The sequence below is a fragment of the Haemaphysalis longicornis genome, unplaced genomic scaffold, assembly GCF_048455015.1.
Source record: "Haemaphysalis longicornis isolate Haplotype H1 unplaced genomic scaffold, Haemaphysalis longicornis Haplotype H1 scaffold_20, whole genome shotgun sequence".
In the NCBI taxonomy this organism is placed as follows: Eukaryota; Metazoa; Arthropoda; class Arachnida; order Ixodida; family Ixodidae; genus Haemaphysalis; species Haemaphysalis longicornis.
In genome coordinates, this window is record NW_027526296.1 from 3,817,713 (window position 1) to 3,839,823 (window position 22,111).

Consider the following 22,111-nt stretch of genomic DNA (forward strand, 5'->3'; position numbering starts at 1 on the left):
AAGAAGTACCTTCCAAGCCGCCTGCCTTTGATTATACGTCAGAGCGCAATCTTCATTCCACCACGGGCTATTGCCAATTTTTTGGGAAGAGATAATGAATTGAGAAGACTTAACAGCATCCGAAACGATGGACGTAACTTGAACTGCCCTGCGCTCCTCGTTTCCGGATGGAAGTGATTGAAGTGCTATCTTTACTTTGTTTTGCATGCTGTGCAAATTGGTATGCGGAATCATACGAGCACGTGGGGACCTAGAAAGGCACACTTTCTCAAATACAATAGGAACGTGGTCACTACTTGTAGCGTGATCCAAAGTAGACCACGAAGAGATATTGCCGAAGTTTGAAAAAGTCAAGTCTAAGACTGGAGTATTCATCCAGCGAAAAAATGTTGGTAAAACAGAGCTATAACAATGCCTATTGTTATCATTCATCCAACCACTTAGCCGCCTACCACATGAATCTGTGCGGAGCCCCAAAGAGACATGGCGTGAATTAAAATCACCGCAAATAATAACGTGCTTCTCGCACGATGACAAAACACCATCGAGAGGCGAGGCGGAAATGACGCCTTCCGGAAAATAGGAGTTAATCAGAGAAAATAGAAAACATCCAGGCAAGCTAAATGTAACTGCTAGAATTTCACAATCTACAGACATGAATTCAAATGACTTATGGGATTTATGGCAAAATTGCGATGAAAACCACCTCCTGTAGTTAGTCAATCTAAGAGGAATATCCGATAATTCTGGAAATAAAATGGCCGACGCGGAGTCAGCCGAGTTTCGTGCAGTACAATAATGTCTGGTTGTTCTTTGGAGACTATGAATTCAAGGTCTGTGAGAGCTGACATGACAGAGCGGCAATTCCATTTCCGGCTCATTTCACTGCTCAAGTGCTCGTATGTGGGCCCGTTCAAAATATTTCGTTTGAAGAAGAAAGACATATAGCCACTCATTTATGTTAAAAATACTAGTGATTCATCGGCATCGAACTTTTTAGCGCTCGTACGTCCGCTTTGGTAGAAGCGATTTTCTAGATGCGCTGACTGAATTCGGTAAAAAAAGACCACCGTCGTCGCTCGTGCCATGCCGAACTGAAAGCCCAAAGAAGAAGAAGACAACGGTTCCTGGTGCCGTGACGCCCCTCTCTCAGCTGGCTTCGAAAATCAGTACCCAGTAAGCCTTCTCACTCTTGTTGAGAGAACGCCGATGGTTGTAAGCTTTTGAGGTTGCAGCTGTAACTTTTTCAGCAGTAGATAAACGCGTCTGCAGCTGCGCTTCAGTGACTTGGAAGTCTCGTGGGCTTAGCGCCAAACGAGTGAGCTGCGTAAGCTCGTAATGTCTCCATCAATTTCCACAGTGTATCAGGAAGAAATTTAGGTACGCGTAAACCAATCAAGCGAGAATTGCAAAAGACAAGGGATGCGTATCACCCGCGTCTTTTGTGGTGCACTGGGTTACGCAATGCCCACATTCTATCGGGAACAAAAAATGAATGAATTCGCTTTCATAAAATTAAATAATGTTTTGCTGGATTCAAAGAACAAAGTTGCCTGCGCCAACTTCACTGGACGCATTCAGTTCTGTATATTCTGTGCGACTTCATTCTTCCCTTTCAGATCCTGCGAAACCTTACCATGGCAGGGTTTGCCGTTTTAGTGCGTATTTTAAAGCGAAACTTTCTGTCTCTAGCAGCCAACCGTTCTTTCGTGGCGTGCGGGACAACAATATTCCCAACGCGGCGGACGCTGCGGGAAGGGGGAGGGGAAGTCGGAGAGTTTCACTTACAGGGCACAGTGTAGATGGCGCAGCGCATTTACCCAGCTTTGCCCGCGCGGAATTGTCTGCTCCTTAGGGGTGGCGTTGGTGGTACGGCTTTGTCGTCTGCTTTAGCGACGGTTGTTTTGAGCCTGTTTTGGCGCAGCTTCGGGTCCATTGCGCACTGTTTTCGCCCGGCTTGATTAACTTCTTCGACAGCACCTTCAGGGTAACCAGCACCCGATGGAAGTAGGTGGTCGTACAACAAACATACGTTAAGGTTTGGTTTGCAGAACGGGAGAACAAAATGTACACACCACATACAGACATCTAGCCGCTAAAAACGCTACCTTTTGCGCACTGCTTGCCACGAATGGGACTCCGTTTTCTAAATTGGTGAAAACCAGTATGGTTGTGTTTTAACAGACATTACGAAAGGCGAAAGTAGCAACTTGTTCTGATAAAAACGAGTATAAAAGTTCCCCCATCTTCTTTCTCAAACTTAATAAAGTAACTAGTTTAAGACGGTATAAATGGGAATCACTAAGCTAACATGCCGAATAGTTTCGGTGTCTGCACTTGTGTCACACGGGGGTATAGCCCCAAGCTAGCACATCAGGATGGCTAGGTTCCTCTGTCTCACCCTTCGAAAGACGCTCCTTTCCGTTTTCTCTCTCCCGACTTCCGGCCGGGCACCAGCGGTGAAGGCCGTCTATCTAGCCCGGCCGTGGCCGACGCTGCTGCTGCGTTCGGGAGACCGCCCCCGCGAATGCCGGGTAACGGCTGGCAAAATCTCTGGTTTTACTCTTTGCAGAGCCACGTGTGCGAGTTCAAGTGATGTCGCGTGGGAAATTATTGTTGGTGTCGTTTAAAGCTTTGCTTTCCAACCACCTTCACTGCGTGGATTGGAGCCACTTTTTTTTACTCTCGCGGTTTCGTAGGACGGAAGCACAACACCTGAACCCGCCCAAATCCGCAACCAGTCTTCAGAGCAGCCTTAAACATGGAAGCTCGTACGACGCCTGAAGGTGTTGAAGGGATCGGAAAGTTACACTTCGAGGTGAGCCCCGCCCCGGTGACTCCGTCGCCCGCAAACAACGCCGCCATGACCATGCTGCGTCTGTGGCGCCCACGGGTCAAAGGCGGATCGCCGGTCAACGACGTGGAGGGGCCACCAGCCGAGGGACAGCACGTGCACGCCATGCTGGTCGCCTCGCTGGGCTCGTGCGTGGCGGGCACCACGCTTGGTTATGCGTCCGCCGCCATGCCTTCCATCGAGAAAGAGCCCTGGTACAACTTGGCGAAGACTGCGCCCGGAAATCACTTTCCTGCCGACATCGTGCTACTCGCTGCTGCTTTCGGGGCTCTCTGCTCGGGTGAGCTTTTACAGCCAAGCTTTATGCCGCCAGGGTTCCGTGCACTTGTCATGCGAGTCAAAAAGCGTGCGGCAAAGCCAACTTTATCGCCAGTGACCAGTAGTAACGTCAGTGGTGTATAGATTCGTAATGCAGGCGATAAAATCAGAAATTCAAGCATGGATGGAAGAAAATGAAATACTTGGGGAACTGCAGAATAGATTTAGACAAGACAGGCGACTGGATGACAATCTGTTCGTGATAACGCAATGCATTGAAATTGCGAAAGCACAGAATAGACCACTATGGATTACGTTCTTGGACATTAAAGGGGCATATGACAACGTAAATAGAGAACGGCTGTGGAGGATGCTGAGACTCCAGGGATTAGATGACGAGTTAGTACAGTTCCTTATAGCAATTTATAAAGACAATAGAGTGCACCTTACTTGGGAAGGACAGAAATGCGCCCACCAGGTCAACTTCCATCGGGGACTGAAACAGGGATGCCCTTTGAGCCCAATACTGTTCATGCTTTACATGGCAGGGTTAGAAAAGAAACTGGAAGAAAGTCAAGTAGGGTTTAGCCTAACCCGTATGCTGCAAGGCGAAGTGGTACAACAGCATATTCCGGGAATATTATACGCAGACGACATTGTTCTTTTAGCTGATAACCAAACCGATATGCAGCGGCTAATAAATATTTGCGGCCAGGAAGCCACTGACCTCGGATTAAATTTCAGTGCAGAAAAATCAGGAATAATGGTTTTCAATGACGCTACCACCGACGTACTGTCTATCCAGCAAGGCGAATTACATAGAGTGAAGGAATATAAATATTTGGGAGTGTGGATAAACGAAGGGGATTACTACTTAAGTACTCACGAGAAGCAACTTAAGGTTAAGGGAAAGCGAAACGCAGCTATAATGAAGCATAGAGCTCTGTGGGGGTATAACAAATATGAAGTAGTAAGAGGAATGTGGAAAGGAGTAATGGTTCCGGGTCTCACGTTTGCGAATGCTGTACTCTGCTTAAAATCAGACGTTCTATCAGGCCTTGAAGTAAACCAGAGAGCGGTAGGACGTTTGGCCTTAGGCGCGCATGGAAAAACAACTAACGAAGCAGTTCAGGGATATATGGGCTGGGCGTCGTTTGAAGTTAGAGAAGCTCAGAGTAAAATATGCTTTGAGATGAGGTTGAGGGCAATGGATCAACGAAGGTGGGCAGCTAAGGTTTTTAGGCACCTATACTTGAAAAGTGTGGACACGCAGTGGTTAAGGAAGACTAGAAGGCTAACGATGAAATACGGAAAGAACAGTGGGGAATCCAAAACAGCCAAGGTAACCAAAAAAGAGGCAAGGCAGATTGAAACGAATAAATGGAGGGAAAAATGGAAGCTAAAACGTCGTTAGAGATGTACAGGGCTGAGAAGATGAACATCAGAAAGGAAAATTTCTACGATAATTCCCAGGGCAGTGCTTTGCTTTTTGAGGCTAGAGCAGGTTGCCTGTGAACTAAGAGTTTTGTGAGGAAGTATTCACAAAATGATGGGGTATGCGTGGTCTGCGGAAAAGAAACAAACTATGCGGCACATCGTGTTAGAATGTGAGGGTATCCATCCAAATCTACATGAAGGGAATATTGGGCTTTCAGAAGCCCTAGGATTTAAGGGTATCACAGAGGAAGTTACCTTCAAGGCTGTCGAGGGGACGTAAAGAAGATTAGAATGCTGGTGGACGAAAAGCAGAGAGGGGAATATTGCCTAGGACAGTTACCACCTGTAACAGAAAAAAAAAGTGTTTTGTGCCTAATAAGCTTTTTGTGCCTGCCCTAAGCAGCGCTAGTATTGAACCAAAAGTGTAAAACATATGTATATTAGTCCTTTTTGGTAAGATGACCTGTCATCACCCCGATACAAAGGGAAAACCAATAGAAATCATCATCATCATCATCACCAACAGAAAACAGCTGCATCTCTTGCTTGATTAAAACCATACCCAAAACATATGACCACTGGCAGGCAAAACGACTATACTATTACCAGTTTTACTCACTTGTCTTCATTGGTTCTAAATAAAGTTGTAAATGTAAGAGAATGTTTCCCTGTAAAGGCTGCAACTCTTGTGTCATCAAAATTTTTCCAACAAAATTGTGAACATTTTCGCTTTCAATTTTCGGTCTAGGTAGGTAGTGCAACAAAAAAACCCGCTTTTCGAGAGAACAGAACACATGTTATATATTGTGTTACTACTTGCTTAGCCTCGATATAGATCAGTGTTGTACGGAACGGCGTTACGAGGAACGGCGTTCCTGGAACTAGTTCCTTTTTGGAGGAACGGAGGAACGCCACCATTCCATTAAGGGTCGGTGGAACTGTAACGGTAACTTGTTACGTTTTTGAAGGAACGGCAGGAACATCGCTAGCATTTGGCTGTTTTTGATGCCAAGGCTCGAGTACAAAAATCCACAAGTCGCTACTGCGTTTCTCCTCCTATAAGCTGGTCAATTTGCCCGACCTTCAGTCCTAAGTGCTTCCTCGAAGGTCAAAGCCAGAGGAATAACCACGCAGCAGGCCGCAGCTTGTGCTTGCTTTCATGCTGGTTGAACTTACGCTGCGTTCGACGGGTGAATAGCGTAGCCGCGAGAATGCTTTTCACCTTTCATCGTTTGCCTGGGTAGGCCAGGACGCGCGTCTGGCCGATAGAATTGATCCCTGGCGGTGAAAGATTGTCTAATACGGGATCCGGAGATTTCTGTGTAGGATATTTAGGTGCAGGACGCTTCGGTGCGGATATTTCCGTGCACGGACATTTTGGTACACGACGTCTTGGCCCAGACATTTTGAGTCACGGGATGTCCCAGACATTCTTCGAACATTTTAGCTTTAATATTGTAATTTTGTGACTCGATTGATAGCACTCTAGCAATGTTAATGCACTCTAGCAATGTTAATTATTTTTCCATTTTTTAGTTCTTGTGTTTATTTTGTTCTTGTTCTAGTTTATGACACCTGTGTAACCCCCCTACCCTATGTAATACCAGAGTCCTTCAATGAAAAGCATTGAAGGACTTTGGTAATACCCTCCCGAGAGGGCCTTTAGGGTTTTTTTGAAATAAATAAAAAAAAAACATTGCGTTCTAGACTTGTGCTTGCGCCGCCGTGTGTGGAAACGAACGCTAAACTCTGGCGGAGCATGGCCACGTAAAGCCCAATTTCTGTAGTAGATGGGAAAAAGTAACGTTGTTAATTTGCATCCGTTCAACCTTTTTTATTCATTTTAACATTCATGTGAACTACCCTACTACTTTAAGCTTTGCCAAAGCGCTTTGTTTTCACTTCACCCAACGGTGCAAGACGCTGCTGCTTTTAGTCCATCCTCCCCGAGGACCCCAGAGCAAAACATCCTTGAAAAAAAAACAACCGAAAAACGAGGTAGATTAAGCGCGTTTTCATTCCGTTTTAATTATTTTATCAATCAATCTCGTATTTGTTGCATTCGGTGTCGGTTCTACTTAAAACTAACCAACCAATGGTCGCACTTACGGTAGCGTTACTTAGGGGAGGGTAAGGCTGACCCCGCCGCGGCTACCAGCCCCCTTGGTAGACAGAGAGGGGTGTCACTTGTGGTTCACCATTGCGTCAACTCGAATTCGAAAACTTGAAAATGGCTGGTGCCGCTCTCGTCACACTAGACTATTCAATTTTTTTGCTCCTTATAATGGAAGGAACCAGTGTATGACTGGGGAGTCCATTATGTGCGCGACTTGAAGAGTTAATTCCCAATAGGTAACCGGTAGAAAGCGCAAAGGCTCATGGGTGCATTGTTTTCTCCCGCGGAGAGCCGCCACTTCCGGTTCGGGAGCTGTCCTGGCCTCCCGTACGCCGTCGGCTTTCACGCGCGTGTGTGCTTGTTGTTTTTCTGTTTCCACCTTAAAAAAAAACGCTCATGCATTGGGAATTCCATAAATAACAACTATTGACCCTCCTAGGGGTTTATCTGACAGGTAAACACCCTGTGACAAATAAACAACACGCACACACGCACCTGACAGCCGCCCGCGCGCTTGGGCGTACGAGAGGGCAGGAGAGATCTCGAACCGGAAGTGACGGTAGCAGACGACGTACCCATGAGCCTGTGCGCTTTTTACCGGGCACCTATGGGGAGACTGAAGGCGAAGAAAGAGCGATTCCTGGAGTGGGGGCGCCATCGGTATGTCCGTGAAGCACGGAAGGACGTAGCCACAAACGATAGTGGCCATTGTGTTTTCAGCGGCGTTTTGGGTGGCTTTTTGTTGTACAGTATAGAGGTTTCGTGAGCTCTGGTGAATGTAAAGCTTTTTCCTGTATCACTGTGGCGAGGCTTCGGAGACCGTGAACTCCGCCACGCCTGTAGGATTTTCAGGGGAAACCAAAATTAATATGACTGAAAAAGAAATCTGGTCGACATTCGAGCGTGCAGGCGGGGAGGGGGGGGGGCGCTAGGACAAAGAATTAAGATGTGGTTAATGTAGGCATGTAAACATAACACGAAGGTTGGTTTTCCCGAACAGGATGAGTGCAATTTGTATGCACAACCCGTACGCGCTTAATCAACATTTAGGACATTAGAAGCTGTGGCTGTTTTAAAAAGGCCCGTTCTTTCTCCACGACAATATCCTAGACCAGTGTTCGCAAATTCATTTTAGCAAGGCAGCCCAGCCTACGTAATACCGTTCATAAGGTTTTCTGCATTCTGGGGGGCTAGCTAATGTTTGTTACGTTTTGGATATTGATGGTGTGCATGTAATTTATGTAATTTGGGGTTGTGTAATTTAAAAAAAAAGGCGTTGGACCAACGTAAACACCAGGTAATTGTCTTAGCTAAAAACGAGCGAATATAGATTAACAACCTGTCGTAAATAAAAAAAAGACGTGTGCTAAAGAATTCAATCGGCTGCATAACAGGTGTCCCCAGGAATAGGTATTAAATAAAAATATATAAATGTAGAATTTCAAAAAAAAAATAAAGTCACTGCTCCAGATTGTTGTCCATAACCCAGGTTAAGCGGAAATAAAAATATAACGGCTGTCGCAAACAGGCAAGCACCTGATAATTTGGTCGGCGAGAAGTTTGCGCACCGAAATGTCCGTACACCGAAATGTCCATGCCACGAAGCGTCCGTACACCGAAATTTCCGCACCGAAACAACCTGCACCGAAATGTCCTAGAGCCGTCTGGAGTTTTTACGAGGCTCCCTCAAAAAAATTCGCCTGGGAGATTTTATTTTGATTATTGTTATCTCCATATAATCTGCCGCCGGCGGTGTTAATATCACTATAATATACGTAGTTCTATGCGAGTTTTAAATTTCTCACTTAATTTCGCCCCAGGGTTATCCGACACTATATTTTAATTTAAAAACCGAATTGTAATGTTAATGTAACAACACGTTACAATTTTCGAAGTGGAACTGGAACGCGTTTCTTTCGCAATAAAGGAACTTGTAACGGGAACTCGTTTCAAAATTGGGAAGGAACGAGGAACGAGCTTTCGTTCCTATTTTGGAGGAACGTGTACAACACTGATATAGATATATAATGAAATTTTCCTCCAAATATTCGCAATGGCATAATAGCCTGATCTCCCTTATCTGCTGCACGTTTTTCTTGTGCAACACGGATTTACTGGTTTGGTTCCGAACATGTCGGGAAATTTTAAGTGCGAATGCACTTTATAAGCGACCCCAAACCTTCCACCGCCGGCGGCGGCGGCGTCCGCAGTCCTCCTCTCCCTAGCAACGGCGTGGAGCGGAGAGGAGCGTCGGTAGCAACGGCGCGGTGACGTCACTTCACCACGTGACCGCGCTCGCTCCGCCTCCTCGCCGTGGCTGCGCGGGTGCGCGCCGCACCCCGCACCGCTCTTCGCGCCGTGACGTCATGGTATGACGTCACAGCGCGCCTCCTCTCCCCAGCAGCTGCCGCGCGCCTCTCTCTCCACCGTGACGTCACACTCTCTCCTCTCCCCCTCGCTCGGCTGCAGCTGCCGTGCGCCGCTGTCCCTCTCCCCTTGCGCTCGCCTCCTCTCTCAGCCACCTGGCTCGGCGCGCTCGGCGCGGCGTACCCCCCTATATATGCAGCGATAAACTGCCAGACCTCCGTGGGTCGGCTCGCGCGCGCTCACGGGCGAATGCCAACGGATTTTAACTTTACTCCCCCTCATAGCATCACTCCGTGCATTCGCACTTAACCATGTTCACCCTCGGGGAAATGCTTGGGAGTTTTTTTCGGTATAGGGATTTCTATAAACGTTGTCGCAAACTCGTCAGAAGGGTTACTTTCTTTCAATGATAGTCACACCTGGTATACAGGGCTGACATCGCTTCCCCCTCTTGTGTTGCAGAATTCCGTATGAAACACTGGTTAATTATTTACTGTTTCGTTGCAAGGCTGTCGCCTGGCAATTGGGGTCTCTGTGACAGAGCCTTGGTTTCCGCTTTTGTTGTGGAGCAGTGAAGCTTTTGAAGGTGCTGGTGTTCTAGTCCCAGAAGGCGAGTGCTAGTTTCCTTGCAATTGCGAGCCCCCCCACCCCATTTTGTTATTGTTCAACCTTGCTATACAGTGCATTTGGAAAGCATGGAACAAGCATAGCCGCACGAAGGTAGCATTCGAATACAGAAATAGAATGACTCGGGCTGCTGAGATGCTCGTTCAAACCCAGCCGCTCTTTCGGGCCGCACTCCGAAAGAGCGGCTGGGTACAATGGAGCTACTGATGAAGCATGAACAAAAAGGAAAAGCTGATTGATTGATTGATTGTAGGGTTTAACGCGCCGACGCAACGCAGGCGATGAGGCGCCCCAGAGTGGAGGGCTCCGGATTAATTTTGACCACCTGGGGATCTTTAACGCAAAAAGGAAAAGCAAATATCGATTGCAACAAAGGCAGAGACCAAATCGAGAACAATCCAGGAGCACGACACTCCAGCGTGCAAGTGAGAAGTGTTACATGACCGTGCAGAACGGCAAGGTCTTTAGGACAGAGTAATAATCAAGGCACGCCAAAAGAGACCCCCTTTCGGGGGTCTCTTTCGGCGTGTCCTGTATTAGGCCTCTGCTGCGCACATTTGTTTTGCCTTTCATGTTTTCCAAAAAGTTTTGTGCTGTCGGTAAGTGTGTCTAACTGAAATAATCAGTGGTGTGGAATGTGTTCCCGACGCAGGTAAGTTCTCTCGCTCTCGGATGCTATTTAAAGAAGCCATGAAGGCATAATGCATACAACTTGTATTCTGCCTTCATGGCGCCTTCAAACAAAGGCTCTTGTACAAAACGAAAACGCGAACGGCGTTCCTGGAACTAGTTCCTTTTTGGAGGAACGGAGGAACGCCACCGTTCCATTAAGGGTCGGTGGAACTGTAACGGGAACTCGTTAGGTTTTTGAAGGAACGGCAGGAACGGCGTTCCTGCCGTTACATCGCTAGCATTTGGCTGTTTTTGATGCCAAGCCCCGAGTACAAAAATCCACAAGCCGCTACGGCGTTTCTCTTCCTATAAGCTGGTCAATTTGCCCGCCCTTCAGCCGTAAGTGCTTCCTCGAAGGCCAAAGGCAGAAGATTAACCACGCAGCAGGCCGCAGCTTGTGCTTGCTTTTATGGCGGTTGAACTTACGCGGCGTCCGACGGGTGAATAGCGTAGCCGCGAGAATGCTTTTCACCTTTCATCGTTTGCCTGGGGAGGCCAGGACGCGCCCCTGGCCGATAGAATTGGTCCCTGGCGGGGAAAGATTGTCTTATACAGGATCCGGAGATTTCGGTGTCAGACATTTAGGTGTGGTCATTTCTGTGCACGGACATTTTTGTGCACGACGTCTTGGCCCAGACCTTTTGAGTCACGGAATGTCCCAGACATTCTTTGAACATTTTAGCTATAATATTGCAATTTCATTACTTGATATGATTTTACATTCTGGACTTGTGCTTGCGGCGCCGTGCGTGGAAACGAACGCTAAAACCTGGCGGACCATTGCCACGTAAAACCCAATTTCTGTAGTAGATTGTAAGAATTAACGTTGTTTTTTCATCCGTTCAACCTTTTTTTTAACATTCATGTGAACAACCTTACTAGTTTAACTGTTACCAAAGCACTTTGCTTTCACTTCACCCAACGGTGCAAGACACTGCTGCTTTTAGTCTACCCTCCCCTCCCCACCCCCCACCCTCCTGCCACCGCAAAAGATCCGCGAAAAACAACAGAAAAACGAGGTATATTAAGCGCGTGTGCATTCCGCTTTAATTATTTTCTCAATCAATCTCGTATTCGTTGCATTCGGTGTCGGTTCTACTTAAAACAAACCAACCCACGATCGCACTTACGGTGTCGTTACTTAGGGAATGGGAAGGCTGAGTCCCGCCGGCTACCAGCCCCCTTCGTAGAGAGAGGGGGGTGTCAATTGTGGTTCACCATTGCGTGAACTGCACTTCGAAAACTTGAAGACGACTGTTGCCACTCTCGTCACACTAGCCTATATAATTTTTTTTGCTCCTTATAATGGGAGAAAGCAATGTATGCCTGGGGTGTCCATGATATGCGCGACGTGAAGAGTTAATTTCCAATTGGGCGACCTAAAGGGGCACTGACAAAAAAGTTTGACGGCGAGATAACTTCGGAGATAGATTGGTGGGGACACATACACATCATCTGCAAAATATCAGCGGCGAATACAGCCTAGAGCATATTTAAAATCAATTTTAAAGTGTGCGAAACGCAACCGAGCAGACAGCAGAGGACCACACGCAATCGACATCCCGAGGATATTGTGTAAATAAACAACGTCCAAACACGTCACGAGTTTGTGTTTGCCGCTTCCGCACTGCCGGCGTTTTTCGCCGTCTCGACCGGCTCGCCGCTCCAATCTTAGGGCCGGAGGGCGGAGCTTCTGCTCTCGAGAACGAACGACCCGATCGTTGGTGGCGGTGGCGGAGGCGCCGTGATTTCGTCAGCTCATCGGGCAGCTGGCCGCGACCAAAGTTCTACAGCGATTCCAGGCACTCTGTTTTTATTACTTTTTACTTACATTGGGCGCAAAAACGCGCCGGAGACACGAAAAGCCCACTGAGCGAGCCGCACGGTCGCTGTGCAGGCGGCGGCCACGGCCGCGATGTGGCCTAGGCCGGCGCAGGTAGCTCGAGTGATAGTGTTACGGAAGAACGAGAGAAGCGAGACCGAAGCCATGGCTGCCCTTCGCGGGGACCCTCACTTTACTCGCACGGGAAAATCTACACGATGATGGTGATTGAGTGGCGCATACCCTTCGGGAGATTCAACATCATCCCGCGCCCGCAACGTGCGTATCTGTCCTCACACAAACGCTGTCCCACAGACCGAACTTTCTAGCTGTTCAATAGCTTCACCAGCTGGCTCTGTGTCTCGTACACGTTTGTCGATGCAGTTTCTCGAAGCGCTGCTTGAGTGCTTTTGCCTCGGGACGATTCTCGCGCAGGTTGTCCCGCAGTCCATCGAAAATCTTGAGCGGCAAATGGGCTTCTCGTAGCAGTAGCCATGGAGGCGCCGCTTTGACGCGTCTGGGACACCTCTGCGCTGCGGCACAAGTTACACGTGCGGATCCGGTACACGTCGTCTTCGAGTAAAACCAGCTTTAGTTCTTTGGCGCTTCATGAAACTGCAAGGTTTGCGCTGCGGCGCGACGGCTGTGCAACCTAATAGGGCGAACGGAGCTGAACGGTGGCGAAGTATTCACAGGCTTCTCAACCTTCGGCGTATCTCGCAGCTCGTCCTGACCCTCGCTGTGTACGACGGTGGTTTCTTTTGTGGCGGCTCAGCAGCTGCGAACAACGAATGCGCCTTTTGTCGGTGCGTACGAACGGGTGGCTTTGGCTCCGTTGCTCCTCAGGACGCTGAAATTCATCAGGTCGAAACAGCTCCTCCTATTCCCTCTCCCACCCGCGAGAAAATCCTTGTGGGGTTGAAGAATTAATCCGCAATCATAGTGTAGTGTCTTTCTTTCCATAAGCTCATTCCTTCGAAAGCTACCCTGAATTGCTGTCACCTCTTTTGCTTCCAGCGGTGCATCCGGCGTTTCGCGGCTTTCACGACAGCTAAGCGCCGCCAAGGTGAAGCGGGCCACAACCGAACTGTTCTCCAGGCTCGCGTTTCCTGTCCTCCGGTTATGTACCTATTCTCGTGAATCTGATGTCCGGAAGGTCTCAGTGGCTCATGGGACCTGCAGTTCTTATGCAGCGAGTCAGCCAGTATATTCAGATTTGTCTTGTCCCTGCCTCGGGTTTTCCTCTTGGCGGATTCCGATACTGTCGAACTTGCTTTTGGGCGAGGTGTTAGCTCAATATGCGTTATGGATGTTTCTTGGCAAGGCTTCGTTGTTTCGTTACATTGACCCGATATGGTCACCAATAGCCGTTCAGACTTCCTAACATCAGGAACACAGAACGAACCAGACTTAAACCTGGGTGCAGCGTCCCGTTCTAACTTGACGATTGGTGATAGCGGGATTTTAGGAAGCTGTGTTAAGGATTCCTCATTCATGAAGTCTGGGACGAAGATATACTTGAAAGTGTACGGTGGTGGCTCTATGCTTTCTTTCACATCATTTACCTTGCCTTTTTTGTCGTCTCGTTGAGCAGAAACAGCTGAGTAGTCGTTGGCTGCGGCAGGCGTACCCTCGTGTTCCGCACCCCCTTCCTCAATTGGGACGCTCAACGCTACCTCCGAGCTGGCTCCCACGTTGACAATACCTGGAACGTTCGGGTGGCTGTGGTCCGTCGTCTCGACACGGCACAGAATCCCCTTGCACCCACGTGGCTCACCCTTGTACGTTGAAGACTGCAACTTCGGCAGGGCAACGTCCGACGTTGACGGGTGTGAGCCGCAGTGAGGAGGATGGTCTGCATGGGTGGCTGGGCGAACACCGTTGCACACGACGGTCAAGGGTCGAGGGTAATTTGGCTTACCTGTAGTGCCGTTAGTAGTGACCTTCCTGCCAGGCGCCTTCCCAGAGTTCAAGGCCGAGCGCAGGTGGTTTAGGACAGTACATATGCTTCCTCGATACGCCGGTGCGTCGAAATATTCTCGCTCAACTTCATCATGGTCCAAAAGCTCGATTATTTTCTTTTCAGTCTCGTACAGTGCCGCTTCATTTCTCTCGAGCAGATCAATGGCCGCTTGAAGTTCATGCGGATGCGTCGAGGCGGTTTCCAAAAGATCCGTCGCTGCCTTGAGCAGTCGGGTACCAGCGCCGCGAAGGATACGCTGCTGCCGGCGCAGCTTCTCAATCGCACGCATTCGGTCGGTCGTCACTAGGTGGCCAGGGCCAGGCCAGCCATGCTGATCTCCGGCTGAGGGCGGGGCTAAGCAGCGTAGTAGCAGTCAAAGGAGTGGGGCTCTGCGAACCTCAAGCCGGAGGGGACGTCGGTGGTCTCCTTCGCCGCACGTGTTCATTCTCCCGGGTTTCGGCACCAGAAAATGTTACGGAAGAACGAGAGAAGCGAGACCGAAGCCATGGCTGCCCTTCGCGGGGACCCTCACTTTACTCGCACGGGAAAATCTACACGATGATGGTGATTGAGTGGCGCATACCCTTCGGGAGATTCAACAGATAGCTTGTTACCGCTGCACGAAATTGTACCCAAGTCGCAACCATTGCAACTTATATAGGCCTCCTGCGCTGCCCAGGGGGCGCTGCGCAAGCGGCTTCCGGGCAGTACTTCCGGGTAGTACAAAGCTGCGCGGGTCCCATTTGATCTCGTGTTGACAAAAGCAAAATGAGCTCGACGCTCCCGATTATTTTGCGACGTGGCCACCAGCTCATCCCCGACGCGTCCGATCTATTTCAGCGATCAACGTGGCATTAGGGGACAAAGCTTTGCAGCGCTAAACACGTTTACAGCGCCGACGAAAGTGCCGGGACCGTGACGGCGTCTGCTACTCGCAAGTTCACCGATCGATGGTCGTACGAAGTGAAATTTCTAGTTTAAACTAATACTCTAGGTGACAAAGACTTTCAAAAACAGCCGATCAAAAAAGGACGAGTGACGCAATCGGCGATGATCGCGCTTTAAAAAGCCAGCGAGTCCGGCGGACCGCAGGCTCGCCTGCTGCGGTGCGCCGCTCTTTTGCGTACCTGCACAATGTGCGTGCACTTTAATTAAACAGTGCTCGTTTGCGTCGCCTTTACGAATACATGGTGCAGCGTTAGCTTGCCATTTTGTTGCGTGTCTCAGTGACAAAATGCCGCGACCGTCAGAAGCGTGAAATCTGTTTTGCGATTCCGAAATTAGTGGCCGTAAAACAAAGTGGTCGGGCGAACTAAGAGGCCGCTCGCTTTCCTTGTTTGCTCTCACTTTACTTAATTACGCTCTTGCAGCATACATTCCCAGTTCGCACTTAATAGCCTAGAATTAGGGTCAGCAACAGCTGAGTTCCATGCAGCCGACACAGCGGAGGGCTGGACGGCAAATAGGGGGGGGGGGGGGGGGGCTTTGAATGCAAAGAGAAAAAATTAAGCGAATTTCTAATAATATTTGACAATATTCTGGCGAAGTGTGAAGATGGGGTGGGGGGGGGGGGGGGCAATTCAACTGGAGGACGCCAATTCTCTTTCTTGTCTCGCTGTCTAACTCCATTTGAAGTCAAAACTGGCGTGCCGACGTTCAGATTCGACGACCCCTGCACTAGAAGACCAACACGTCAGTGATGATCGTATATAAATATTCGGGGCCCCGCGCCGTGTATGCGGCTGTGTTATGTGATGTTATAGAAGTTCACATCTCTGCAGGGCGTGTGATTTGGTGCGTGTTTTGCGTCATTTAATAGCGCTTAATTTGTTTATTTAATTGGCGCTATTGCCTCACCTACTCGCTAGTATACATGTACCCTGCCATTCGTAAATCGTGCGGCGTAAAACGTTACGCAAGAATCATTTAGTTTGCGAAAATACGAAACAAAATTTCCACTCGTTTCAAAGGCGGTGCCAGGCCAGCAGTGTCAGCTGAGTCGGCTGCGCTATTCTTGCGTTCGCTTGCATGCTCCCGATGAAGCAACCTTTTGCAGTTAGCTCAGGATGTAAGATGAGCAGCGTTCCGTGTTTATGCTACTCGTGAACTTTTCTTTGTCGACCGCACGCAAGAAGAAAAAAACTAACTGTGGTCAAACAGTTAAACCACCTGACCTGGCAATACTGTCCCACGCCGCGACCACCGCGGCAGCTCGCTCAAAAGAAAGCCGGCAAATCGGCTTGTTTTAGCGGATATTATTTTGTTTAGCCTCTGCAGCTACTTTAAGGGCTATTTCATACATTATGCAGTCATTTAAACACGCCACAAAGCGCCACAACCAATTCTCACTCTGGCTTGTAATTGAAAACACATGGAGGGCGGCGAGGGTCGTCTGCTTTTGTACTACCCAGAGGCGTCGGCCGCTAGGGGCGCTGCATGTCGCCAAAACTCCGGCGCAGTAGGCCTATGGGAAAGGAGTTAATGATGCCATGGCGGGTTGCATTAAAAATTGTCATCTGCACCGCTTACGAGAGCGGCAATCGAATATCCGCCGCAGTGCTAAGCTGGACACATCTGTAGGCGGACCTGTAGGCAGACCGGCCGGCTGCTCCCAGCGCGCGTCTTGCCACCCACCGTCTCGAGCGTCGCACGTCGTTGTTTAACCGCGGTAGCATTTGCACTCGCAGCGCCTGCGTTACATCCACGGTCGCTTTTTAATTAAGCGCCTCACGAGATCAGTACGTGGGGGCATTCGCAGAAACTGCCGTCGATGCGGATTCGACAGTGCTACGGCGGCTCTGCTCTGTGATATCCCTCCGACGGTCACGTGGTCAGCTTTGTTCACACAAAATCCACAAAATCCATCGTTTCGCGGCACTCGCTGAAACCGAAACTGCGACTGGCCGCATTGAAAATGCCTCTAATTAAACAACCGTCGCACACTGAAGCAAATGAGGTTTCTACAGGTTATAAGTAGGTCACTAGCCACTTATCGCAAAAAAAAAAAAAAAAAACAAGATGCAAAATTTTTGTGTTAGTGCCCCTTTAAGGCAAAAAAAGAGCGATTTCTCGAGTGGGGGCGCCATCGCTATGACCGCGACGCACGGAAGGGCATAGCCAGCACACGATAGTGGCCATTGTGTTTTCAGCGGCTTTTAGGGTGGCTTTTTGTTGCACATTATAGAGGTTTCGTGAGCTCCTGGTGAGTGTAAAGCTTTTTCCGGTATCACTGCGGGGAGGCTTCGGAGACCGTTATCTCCGCCACGCCTGTAGGATTTTCAGGGGAAGCCAAAAATAAAATGACTGAAACAGAAATCTGGCCCAGATCCGAGCGTGCAGGCTTGGAGGCGGGGGGGGGGGGGGGGGGGGGCGCTAGGACAAAGAATTAAACTGTGGTGAATGTAGGCATGTAAACATAAACCGAAGGCTGGTTTTCCCTATAACAGGATGGGTGGAATTTGTATGCACAACCCGTACACACCTAATCAACATTTAGGACATTAGAAGCTGCGGCTGTTTTCAAAAAGGCCCGTTCTTCCTCCACGACAATATCCTAGACCAGAGTTCGCAAATTCATTTTAGCAAGGCAGCCCTGCATACGTAATGCAATTCATAATGTTTTCTGCATTCTGTGGGGCTAGCTAACGTTACGTTTTGGATATTGAGAGTGTGCATGAAATTTATGTAATTTGAGGGTGTGTAAATTTAAAAAAATGCAAGATAGGTGTCGGACCATCGTAAACACCAGTTAATTGTCTTAGCTAAAAAAGAGCGAATATAAATAACAACCTGTTGTGAATAAAAAAAACACGTGTGCTAAAGATTTTAATCGGCTGAATAACAGGTGTCCCCAGAAATAGGCATTAAACAAAAATATATAAATGTAGAATTTCTAAAAATACCTGGGAAAGATCAAACGGCATCTACAAAAAAATAAATTCACTGCTCCAGGTTGTTGTCCATAACCCACGTTAAGCGGAAATAAAAATATAGCGGCTGTCGCAAACAGGCAAGCACAGGATAATTTGGTCGGCTAAAAGATTGCGCACCGAAATGTCCGTACACCGAAATATCCGTGCACAGAAACGCGCGTAACCTATATGTCCGTACACTAAAATTTCCGAACCGAAACATCCTGCACCAAAATGTCCTCGAGCCGCCTGGAGTTTGTCCGGTGCTCCCTGAGAAAATTCGCCTAGGAGCGTTTCTTTTGGTTAGCATTATCTCCAGATATTCTGCTGCCGGTGGTGTTAATATTCGTATAATATACGTAGTTCAATTTGAGTTTTTAATTTCTCACTTAATCTCGCCCCAGGATTATCCGACATAAGATTTTAATTTAAAAACCTAATTGTAACGTCAATGTAACGACACGTTCCAATTTTCGAGGTGGAACTGGAACGCGTTCCTTTCGCAATAAATGAACTTGTAACGGGAACTCATTTCAAAATTGGAAAGGAACGAGGAACGAGCTTTCGTTCCTATTTTAGAGGAACGTGTACAACACTGACAACAGCTCAGGGCCGCAGCCACAGATCGGCTACGCGAGCCGCGTATCATCAAGTTATTCGCGTTGGGAAAAGGGCTGGCATAAGCGATGGTACCAAAGTTTGCGAGTGCCTTTATGCTCCCCGCTTGGTTGCACCTTTGGGTCACGATGGCATGCATCTACAAACTGCTTGTTGAACTTCAGTACTATCTAACTGGGCTCATTTGTTTTCCCAAAGCAATCATTCTAGCGTTCAGCTGTAGCTTGGTTGGAAATCTAGGAATGTGAATAAAGGCAATATTTATCAAGATGAAGCCGATCACTTTTCAGTGCCCATCTAATAAACATATAGATTCTCAAGCAATAATTTGTTTACGACACTATTCTTACGTCCCATTTCACATCTTTTTATGAAATATTCCGTTCCCTATGTGTCGAGGTGAGTTGGCATTTCTGGCTGTTCCCTGCACTATCAAACCGGTTCTTACAATATTTTGAAAGCAACACGATGTCGTCATCGCTTCTCTTACCTGCAGGGCTAAACGCGAGCAGTTTGCGTTTCCTAGCAGTGGGCAGCTGCGTTGCTCTGTTTTGTGCTTTGATAGCCGTTGGTAGTAAGTAAGGTTAATCGACCAGATTGAGGGGAAATCCGCCAGGTGAAGTAAGTTCTCTTGGACGAAAATTTGACATCCACGTGAAATGTGGCCGTACAGCTACAAAGAAATCTTACGCAGCTTTCTCTGCTACATCGTAATCGAAGAAAATTCGCCCTAGGGCAGGATTCGAACCCGGGATCACCCGCCTATCCAGGACAGTCGCGCTAACAAGTGAGTTAAGAGAGAGAGAGAGAGAGAGAGAGAGAGAGAGAGAGAGAGAGAGAGAGAGAGAGAGAGAGAGAGAGAGAGAGAGAGAGAGAGAGAGAAATCACTTTATTTTCCAAGCATATTGGCTTAGGAATGCGTGCTCGCCGCCGGCTTATCGATTGCGGCAACGGTGATGATTCGGCCGACCAGAAGTAGACGCCTCCCGAATGGCCGCCGCTCAGCCTGCCCTCCCACTACTCGATGCTGGCGACGGGGGAATGGGTTGAGCGTACGCGTCCACATGGCTCGAGTTTAAGTGTCTATGGATCCACAGAAGGGACAGCGGGAGAAGAGAACTGAGAGAAGAGGTTTCATAGAGGATGGAATGACAGCCGAGGGAATTGGTCTGGAATTGTTGCCATAGGCGCCCCAGAGCGTTTTTTAAGGAATTGTGGGCAGGGGGTGAGGGCGGCGGGAAAAACGGTAATGCTGCGTGCCATTTTTGTACGACAGCAGTCGATCGCGGCTCGACCAAGCACCGTGGTGGAGAGCGCTGAGCAAGAGGCTATAGTAGTTTGTAGCGCGAGAGCGAATTTACCAACAACTTGGACGTGAAGCTCCCCTTTCGAGCTCTATGGCCGCTTTTCAGGGGCATGTGTAATTTTCCTTCGCAACAGGTAAGCTTGTTAGCTCTGGTTATAGCCAGCTATGAAATTGAAAAGAAAACACAAGACACATCATTTTATTGCTTTTGCCCCTAGCGCTTCGCAACACAGGTTGTGAATCTGCCGGCGCAATTCTCTATTCCAAAACTAATTATAAACATGTTATCGTGGAAAATAAGCGCTTCGCATGATTTGTGCAACTAAAGGATGAAGTGGAACGAAACATTCACCAAACTTGCATTTAAGAGGAATGCGACAACTGCTCCAGTTTTGGCGTACGAAAAACAGTGAGATGCTGCTGCACCGTCGGAGATGAATATGATGACTATTAAGGTGAGATCAAGAAAGCACCGTTCTCAGCCCCGTCGCTTGAGATGCGCCAACACCGAGCACCATTTTGTCTGCTCATGGCCTCTCTAAATTCGCATTTCAGGGCTTCTGCTTCACTTGGTGGGCCATCGACGAACTTTCATCGTGTGCGTCCTCGGTCTCCTCGGTGCTTGGATTGGCATCATTTTTTCCAACACCGTCTGGATGTTCATGTTAAACAGGGCCGCCTCGGGCGTTTGGCTGGGCATCATGACGAACTGCGCGAGCCTCTACGTCACCGATGTCGCACCGCCCGAGAAGAGGGCACTCTACGGAAGCCTGACGGAGGCAAGTACCACCAGGGCCGGATTAAGGTGGGGGCTACGGGGGCTGCAGCCCCGGGCCCCCAGCTGTCAGGGGCCCCGCTCGATTATGTGAAAAAATATCTTGAGTGTGCTCGCTGCCCGCATTGAAAGATGAAGGTAGGAGCTTCAACCTCACCATTACACCGAAGCTGACTAACTCGTGACAGGTGGGGAGGAGCAACGTTATGGTTGGGGGGGCCCCGCATAACGTGCCCCGCATAACGTGCGGGGAGAAGGGGGGGGGGGTGCACGTTATGGTTGACAACCTTCGAGTCCATTTCAATTGAATTTAGTTATTCCTACTCCTCTTCCTTGTTTTCCCGAGGTTTATGAGAAGACGTCTCGGACCAAAAGTCGTGGGTACACAGCTTTACCGGGCCTAAGAAGCCACATAAAGATGCCCCGAGCTCGGCTCCAGTCTTTTCGGGCACAGGTCGTTTCGGTAGTCTTTTCGGTACACGGAAATATAAGTACGCGGACGTTTCGGTATAAAAAAGGGTCAGGCATGCGAATAATGAAGTAATGTCTGCAGAACATTGTATATTGTTTAAGCCTGAGGGATATATGTAATTATTGACAACTTCAGCACTGCCATACGAACTCATGCACAGTTTCTGCAAGAAATTTCAATGTATAGCGCCTGAAAAGGAAGTTCATTGCGATGACGACCCGTTCGATAAAGTTAGTGGAATAGTTGAATCGCGTAAGCGTGATTCATATCGACTCGATATTTCTCGCTGAATGGTCAGCGTATATATGGTTATTTAAATGTTCAAATTTTGTGTAGGCCACTCGCGGGGTCGTTCGGCTGCAGCCCGCGCCTCTGTGCTGTAGTCTCTGCAGGCTGTGTGAGCAACAAGCGTTGCGGAAGCTACATGTCCGCGTGACTCTATTCATAGAGTAATTCTCTAGGCGCCACTCCGTGTGGACGCTGAGGCCGCCGGGCCAGCCCAACCCTAGCGGCTCTTTTCGAGCTAGGGAATAAGCAGGCCTATAGGCGGTGTGAAGGGCTCAGGCGTGGACGCCAAACAAAGCAACAACAACGTCTGTTACCTTTCGGGATGACGAAAGCTGTATCCACTTAAAAACGCATCCTGCCTACGGCCCCTTTGATGCCGTCTTCTTGAAAACTGAGCTTCGCCGCGACTCGGGGACGGTAAGCTATTTGTTCCCATGGGCGCTTTTCGCTTTGGAATGAGCCGGCGGACGGCGCGGACCAAAGGGCGGCCCGCAGATCTGGTCCTGCTTGGGCGCGGCGGCAGGAGGAGAGGAATCCCCGAAGGAGCGTGGGAAAACAGTGGACGCTGCATACGTGTTGAGGATTCAAAAACTGGAGGTCCACCCATACTCGCCTCCGTCGTAGA

General features: G+C 48.8%; 1 protein-coding gene across 1 annotated transcript; it reads left to right on the top strand.

Moving 5' to 3' along the window:
- The first annotated feature begins 2,761 nt into the window (after positions 1-2,761).
- On the top strand, positions 2,762-21,599 carry LOC144172365 (solute carrier family 2, facilitated glucose transporter member 8-like). Its single transcript, XM_077701119.1, has 3 exons — positions 2,762-3,134; positions 20,507-20,730; positions 21,591-21,599. The coding sequence occupies exons 1-3, from the start codon at positions 2,762-2,764 to the stop codon at positions 21,597-21,599; spliced, it is 606 nt and encodes a 201-aa protein (XP_077557245.1).
- Positions 21,600-22,111: the final 512 nt, after the last annotated feature.